Source organism: Cupressus sempervirens, chromosome 1 (assembly GCF_028749045.1).
Source record: "Cupressus sempervirens isolate cs-2001-9-10 chromosome 1, ASM2874904v1, whole genome shotgun sequence".
In the NCBI taxonomy this organism is placed as follows: domain Eukaryota; kingdom Viridiplantae; phylum Streptophyta; class Pinopsida; order Cupressales; family Cupressaceae; genus Cupressus; species Cupressus sempervirens.
Window position 1 is genome coordinate 704,160,505 of NC_143118.1, and position 7,644 is coordinate 704,168,148.

Below are 7,644 nucleotides of genomic sequence, written 5' to 3' on the forward strand. Positions count from 1 at the left end.
GATTCTCTTTCTCTCTTTCTATAACTTCTGAGTGATGCATTTCTTATCATTGTCTCTACTTTGACTAAGACTCAAGTGACTTGGTAGATTGATATTTATGTTTCCTTTATATTTATAAGATAGTTCTTACATGTTGACATAATTTATGGTGAGAATTTCTTTGTCTCATAATCCCAGTAAAGTGAGGACTAAATCATGTATAGCAATAAAAAGATAGTAGCCATAATTTCTTCTTTCAGAACATATTGCACCCTATTTTGGTGAACATTCAAGTTCTAAATGTCTATTAGGCTTTATCCTTGTGACCTAAGTTTTCTATTTTGATATTGATTTATTATCTATGAAATCTTCATGAAAGTCAAGCCTATTTTATCTAGGACACATTTCCAATGGTGGCATCTCCCCATGGTTTGTGGTCCAAATGTTTCCAAATCATGATATTGGGGTGATCTTCTAAGGTTTCAAATTGAGATTTGTATGTATATAATTTGAATCTTGGATTAAGAAAGTGAAGAACTAAAGAACATCCTTCCCCATCATTTTGTATGAATCAATTAAGTGCAACCTAATAAGTAATTGAGTTTGAGTTAGCCATAATGTAATCATAGAATTGAGTAATTGGGTTCATGATCCTTATGTATCCATTTCTCCAAGATCCATTAAATAAAAGGAAATATTATCCAATTGGTGCAAGTTTATATCTCTCTCATGATGGCCAATTAGAGGACTTCTTAATCATGCAAGAAGATCCATTAGTTCATTCTTCTCTCCCATTCATTACATGTAGTTAAGAAGCATGTTTAGAATTTAGATATCATACTGAGAACTTTATATCAATACATTTTTTATGGAACCTTTGATCCTACATGAAATTATGAGATTAACTCTTTCGATTCCGAGCTTCTTCAAGCATCCATATGGATTTGAGTGATATATATGTCCCCTCATAAGGGCTTATACAATGTGAACCAACCATTTCCATTCTTACATTATTTCTTTAAAATAATATCAATAGAATTTCAAGGATGACTCTTAAAGAAGGGTTTGAATAAGGAAAACCTTTTCTCACAAGATTTTTCTCATTTTTATGTGGATAAGAAGAGGTTATGGAGAAATTAGATCCTTTTGGGTGAGGTCAAGTTTCAACATATATCGAAAATTCCTCCCAAAGTGTAATACGTCACCATAGCCAACCTATACCTAGGAACACATTTCATTTTATCCTATCCCTACTTTTTTTGGCTAAAACTTCATGAGCACATGCATTCTACCTCTTTATTTAAAATTTAATTGGTTTAATCTCAATATAAATTCATATTAGTCTCTCTTGATTACATTTTTAGTGACTTGTCTATTAGATCTATTAAAGCATTTCCCATTTCATTTATTTCATTTCTTGGTGAAGCAGATAATTGGTTCCCATTTTCTTTTTAGAATCTCATTTTGAGTCTATTGGGAATAAACTTCCTTCCTAATATACAAATAATGAAATCGAGAAGTAATTAACTTCTAGTTCATTTAATGTTGCACTACACTCCCCATTTTCTTACGTATTATCATTGTACCACTATGTGCTCAAATGTCAATTTTTAATTTGTGAATTAAATTTTCAATATTCACTAATAGAAACTACTCGCTAGATGAGACTTGATGAAATTTATTTGATTATTCTTGGAGATTTGTTCTACATATTATCTCTATAAAATGTACCAAAGAGGATACTAACCAGTTTAGCTAACACTGAATGACCAATTTATTTCTATTCTTAAAATCCAAGATATATTCATCTTTGTTTTCTATTCATAGTTCTGAATATATTTTTTTGCTCTTAATTATGAACAGATATAAGAAATTAAATTTGGTTAGTTATATAGGGATTTTCTCAAGTAATACATAAATTCTTAACCAACCCTTGACACTAGAATGATGGATACAAAGAGATTATTTCTTTCACTATGAATAGGTTATATGTAAAGTAAAATGTTAAATTAGAACAATACACATTTTTTATGATCTTATTTCCTTAAATATTGATAAGAGGAGAATGATGATGAGAGTTAAGAATTTTTCAATGTATTCACTCATTGATGAAACACATACTTGATCAAGGAAATAAATTTTAACTACTTGTACTCACTCTAAGACTTGATTTTATTTACTAAAAGTTTAACAATTTTGTATGATACACATATAATTTTATGTATTTTCACTTATTGATGAAACAAATCAACATGATCATTGGCACAATCTTCACTACTTAAATTTATAGTCAAACATTATTTGACTTTAATATGAATAAAGTATTACTATTTTTAATATAATTAAAGAAGTTATATTGTGTATGGCAATTATTCTTAACAAATTATTCTTTATGTATTATCTACACCTTTGGTACACTTATAGAACTATCATACTCCACATTTTGTGCATCCTCCATTTTATAATAGAGGATTATACACCTCATTCATGAATGTTGATGGTGTTCCTTTGGGGGAGTATCCAAAGCTTTTCTAGAGTACTTTGAGAGATTGTCAGTATGATTGACATCTTGCATTCATGATTGTGTTTGTCATTGATGTCAACATAACAACATTTATGTGAATACTGACAAAGTACTAGATAAAGAATGAGGTCATATAGATAGAGTATTGATGTTCAAGTCAAGCGTAGTTAAGCATGTGTTCTATATGTGTCCTGATGAAGTGGTGAAGTGTGCATTAAGAAACTCAAAGATATGTAGAAGATATGCTTGATTTATAAAGGATAGTATACAAATAGAGTATCTAAGAAAAAATTTCTCATGTTTGGATTATACCACAAAAAAAAGATAGAATCTCAATATGGGACATTAGATAGTGATAATAGATAGTTCATTGATGGTGTCAGCGAGTGCACAAGGAGGTCTGAGGTTGCATGTGTGAGAAGTTTTAAAGAAGGTGAGCTGATATTGCTAAGTAATTGTAATATCTTAATGAGGTCATATTATAATTAATTGGGAAATCCTCAAGGCTAACTCAAGGAATTTTTTAAGGACATTGGATAAAGGAAGTATATTATTTTATTGGAAATATGCATGACCTATGGATTGTGTGAACAAGAGAGAGTATTTGGTAAATGCGAGTAAGTGATCCAAGTGATTATTTGATACAAAGTTGGTGATCTGGTAATAAGATCAAGATGTAGGATTGGTCTTGTTAACAAGATAGAGAAAGAGGAAGCATAAGTATCATTTACTCCACTATTTTGCAAGGAATAATACGTAGATTAGTTAGACAATATGTTTAATGATCTTTTCCCTAAAGCTATTTAGACAATGGATCCACTTGCCTTCTACAACTCCTAAAAGGATTGGCACAACTCCTAATAGGGTTGGAATATCCTAATAGAGATTCAAAGTCTTCCAATAGGGACTGATGATATGTACTGAATGTATCTCATTGACTTTTAACAATGACCATCCTCTAACAAGGAATATTTATATTCGTACATCATTTTGTGGGTATCATTCCCACTGGGGATTTCACTTTGATCAAAGGTTTCAGTAGTTAACATATCTAGTGTTATGGTGTATGAACATCTTGTTACAGTTGCTAATTATATTGCTCACATGTTTAAGGATCAATAAGGTTGATAAATATTCTAATAGTTGGAAGTAAAGTTTGAATGTGTATAGAAAGAACGTAATAAGATTAAGTTTGATGGGCTCTTTTGGGAAATCTAGGCCCCATGAGGGTGGGTGTGTTGGATGTAGATTTAAAGGAAAATATTTGACCAATTAGAGCTGAAATTTTGAAGAATGGCTTGGACATTGATAAATTTATCAAATTAACCTAGTAACATTTGTAATTTTTTTCGGCCTTTTATATTTCACATGTATATCATTCTTGTACATACTATCTTAGTTGGCTTTGTCAATAAATGATTTAATAAAAACCATAAATTTATGGGATGATTTTTGATGATATGAAATCAGGAGATAAGATTGTAATCATTATTGCCAATACTTGTTTGTTTGTTTTGATAACAATAGGTTATGATTGATTGATTTTTTCAGTGACAAGAATACCATTTGAATGAATATACACTTTTATACATGTAAATTCAATATTATCTTCACAAGATACAAACTATTTTCATATCCGAAAATCTTGACCATAAGTTTTTAGCAGCATAGCACTGTTGCTATGAATAAAATAAAAATTCTTAAATAGTTCAATGGAACATTAGAAAAAAAAATAACAAGTTAAATATCTGTTGGTGATGTTGCGAAACTCCCACTGATTACCCACCAAGTTTCATGGATTCTCTTGAATTCTAGGAAGTACAAAAAAGTAATCATACACTTACTCATTTCGTAATGAGCAATTTATTGGTTCTCGAGTATATGAAGCTCTATTTTCTAGCCAGACAGGATAAGTGCGTGGTGAAAAGCGGTAGAACAGAACGTTTCACTTTAACTGATTATTATTAGTGAAGAAAAGTGACAAATCAGGCATATAGGAATCCATGCAGTATTAAAGTAATGCTACAGCATATCAAACGTAAGACACAGTCAGACAGACTAACAAGCTTTTGCAGGTCAGTGAGAAATCTTGTCGGACTGACTAGACCATTAGCAACTTGATTTTTAGATTTGTTTTGTTTTTTTCCTCATCTAACACGAAAGATTACACAAGTTGAGAAGGTCGGAAGTCTTTTTTGTGGTTATAAAAGGAAAATGAAATAGATTACTAGGCATTCATAAACTGAGAAGAAGATGGGGAAAACACAATGTTGTTCTTATGTGGGGATGAAAAGAGGACCGTGGACACCCGAGGAAGATTTCCTTCTGATAAAATATATCCAAGCCCATGGAGAAGGCAATTGGCGCACCCTTCCTCTCAAAGCAGGTAAGAATTTTTTTTTTGTATTACTAGTTGAATAAGTATTATCCTTGAACAATTATTCTATAGTAGTTGAACACTTATTCTCCTTGAATAAGTATTCTACACTAGTTGAATAAGTAATCTGCTTGTTTTATACATTGTTGATATGGGTTTTGCATATTCTATACTAGTTGAATGAGTATTCTCTTTGTATTAAAAATAGTAATCTTAAGCATGCGATTTCACAGTCTAATATTACTAATATATTTGTGTAGAACCAATGTTATGTTTTGAATATAATAGATGATATGTCAGTCAAATCACAAAGGATTATGAAGCGTGATTCAAACTGTAAAAACAATAACAAGGTAATGATAAGCTATTAACAATCTTCAAGCACTGTGATTGATTTTTCCATACTGTGTATGTGAAGGTTTGTCACGCTGTGGAAAGGGATGCAGGTTACGTTGGATGAATTATCTTCGCCCAAATGTCAAACGCGGCCATATTTCATCAGACGAAGAGGAGATGATTATAAGACTCCACAAGTTGCTTGGCAATAGGTTTCAAAATCGTATCTAAATCTGCATACTGTAATTTATCTGATTGATTATGTTTCAAATGAAGTAATAGTCAAGAGGAAATCGGATTTTAAACTTAAGAAGGAATACAATGATGCTTTAATAATTTGAAGTGTGCATGTGATAGTAATTTATGCTTGAAATTTTCAAAACTTAAGTTACGCAACCTGAAAAAAAATGGTACATTACAGCTCTCGGGAGTAGACTATTTGGTCAGGTTTTTCGACACGGTGGATGAGTAGAATATGTTGATAAAATCTTAAATTTCTATAAGGTTATTTGTATATTTATGTAGTTTTCAGATATTCCAAAACATTATAAATTGTTTCGAGAATAGAATAGTATGTTCAATAGGATAGAATGTTTGGAGAATCTACCATCTTGACCCTTCCTGTTGTTCGGTACTATGAATGTTGTTTTCTGTTGGGTTCTGATTTACACAAACTTTACAAAATCCTTAAGTAATCAAGTTTTCAGAGAAGATTTGGATGAGGAATATCTTTACATTATGCTTAAAACTGATATATTTAAGTTTGGAAAAATAAGTTACCATTTTAAGATTATGAATCAAATCTTAGTGTATGATGCTTGAACTGTCGGATATTTTACAGGTGGTCGCTTATAGCAGGACGAATTCCAGGAAGAACTGATAACGAAGTTAAGAATTACTGGAACACCCATTTGAGCAAAAGGTTCAATGTCACCAAAGTCACCAATCGTAAAGCGCAGAAAGAGGCAATCTGTGCTAAGAAAAATGGCGATGAAACTGGCAACATTCAGTGCATTCACAATAGAACAGTATTGCAGGAGGGAGAGGATTCTAACCCTAAACTATACCATACTCAAGAGATAATACAATCCATTTCAATTTTAAATGGTTGTGATGATAAGGCTACCATTATCAATTACAACAATGTTATTGACAATGTGAATAAGGAATGCTGGCCTTACGAAAATAACCTATTTTCTACACACAATGCTTTTCCACCGGCCTATGATACTTCAGTGTGTTACAATGGTAGTTCAGCGTCAGGGAACATAAACCACTGCTTCAACTCAACAGGAGAGAAAAACATTGTGCAATTCGACAATTTGGTTTCAACAGTTCAGCCCCATGTTCAGATACCTAACAATGAATATGGATTGCAGGTCGAAGCATTTCCTCATGCCCAAAATATGTTGCTGAATTCCACAGTACAACCCAGAAATGAATATTGTGTCCCACCTCTCTCTTTTTCTGACTGGTTAAACTACATCCAATGGTCAAACAAAGAATAAGCTCTCTTTTGATATTTCAAAGGCTTGTCCTAGGAGTCCATATTAATGTCACTGCATCTTTAGCAATGCAGGACTAGAAAATGTAGTTTATTGTTTAATGCATGTTTGCTTCTTTAGTAAGTCATGTATGTTTTCCTCGTGCATTTAATGGTGGTTTACTGAAACTTTGAGTATGTTCTCGTGTGGATTAGACATTTTGGCTTCTCACAGTAAAGAACAGTTACTGGTTGTACGATAATTTGTCTTTTGTAATGTATACATTACTTTCAAACATTTCCGTTGAAAGTCATTTCACCTTCCACTAGATTCTCGCTGTAAAATCATAATAGAGTAAGTTGGACTAATGTGGAAAGTGGCACTCTGCATGTACATTTTTCCATCGAAGAATTTGACAGAAAGGTAAACCCTTTTCCTTTCTATTTTTAGTGGAGGTCTAATCTTTATTAATGATTATGAAAAACACTTATTATTCAAACACAATATGTATTAAAAATCAGCTGTTTAGTTCAGACTGTGTAAATATGGGTCGCGCTAGAATTACAATTTGAAAAAATAATGAGCATAAAAGTGCACAGCAAAAATGTTTCTTGGAAACGTCGTTGAGATGAGCTTTGCAGGTTTGCTCAGTTGGCTTTTAATGCAAGACTTTCACAGATGTATTAACAGACAAGTTTGTCGATTCATTTTTCCATAGTTTAAAGCGAGAAATAAAAGGAACAAATTTCAATGTACTGTGATGTGTAGGGATAGAGAGACAGAGCGAGCAAGAAAGTATACATATAAAAACATATACTATGACATTACAGCGGAAGTGAAAATGTAAGTTCTGACCAAATTTGAGGATGCTAAGTATTGAACATTTATTGGCTTGAAAAGCTTGCTTCATTTTCCAATGGTATATTAGGGCAACCTCTAAACTG

At 31.9% G+C, this 7,644-nt stretch overlaps 1 protein-coding gene across 1 annotated transcript; it reads left to right on the top strand.

Annotated features, from left to right (window-relative positions):
* Positions 1-4,756: 4,756 nt before the first annotated feature.
* On the top strand, positions 4,757-6,872 carry LOC149579886 (transcription factor MYB14-like). Its single transcript, XM_089812578.1, has 3 exons — positions 4,757-4,889; positions 5,299-5,428; positions 6,058-6,872. The coding sequence occupies exons 1-3, from the start codon at positions 4,757-4,759 to the stop codon at positions 6,722-6,724; spliced, it is 930 nt and encodes a 309-aa protein (XP_089668704.1). The 3' UTR covers positions 6,725-6,872.
* The last annotated feature ends 772 nt before the right edge of the window (positions 6,873-7,644 follow it).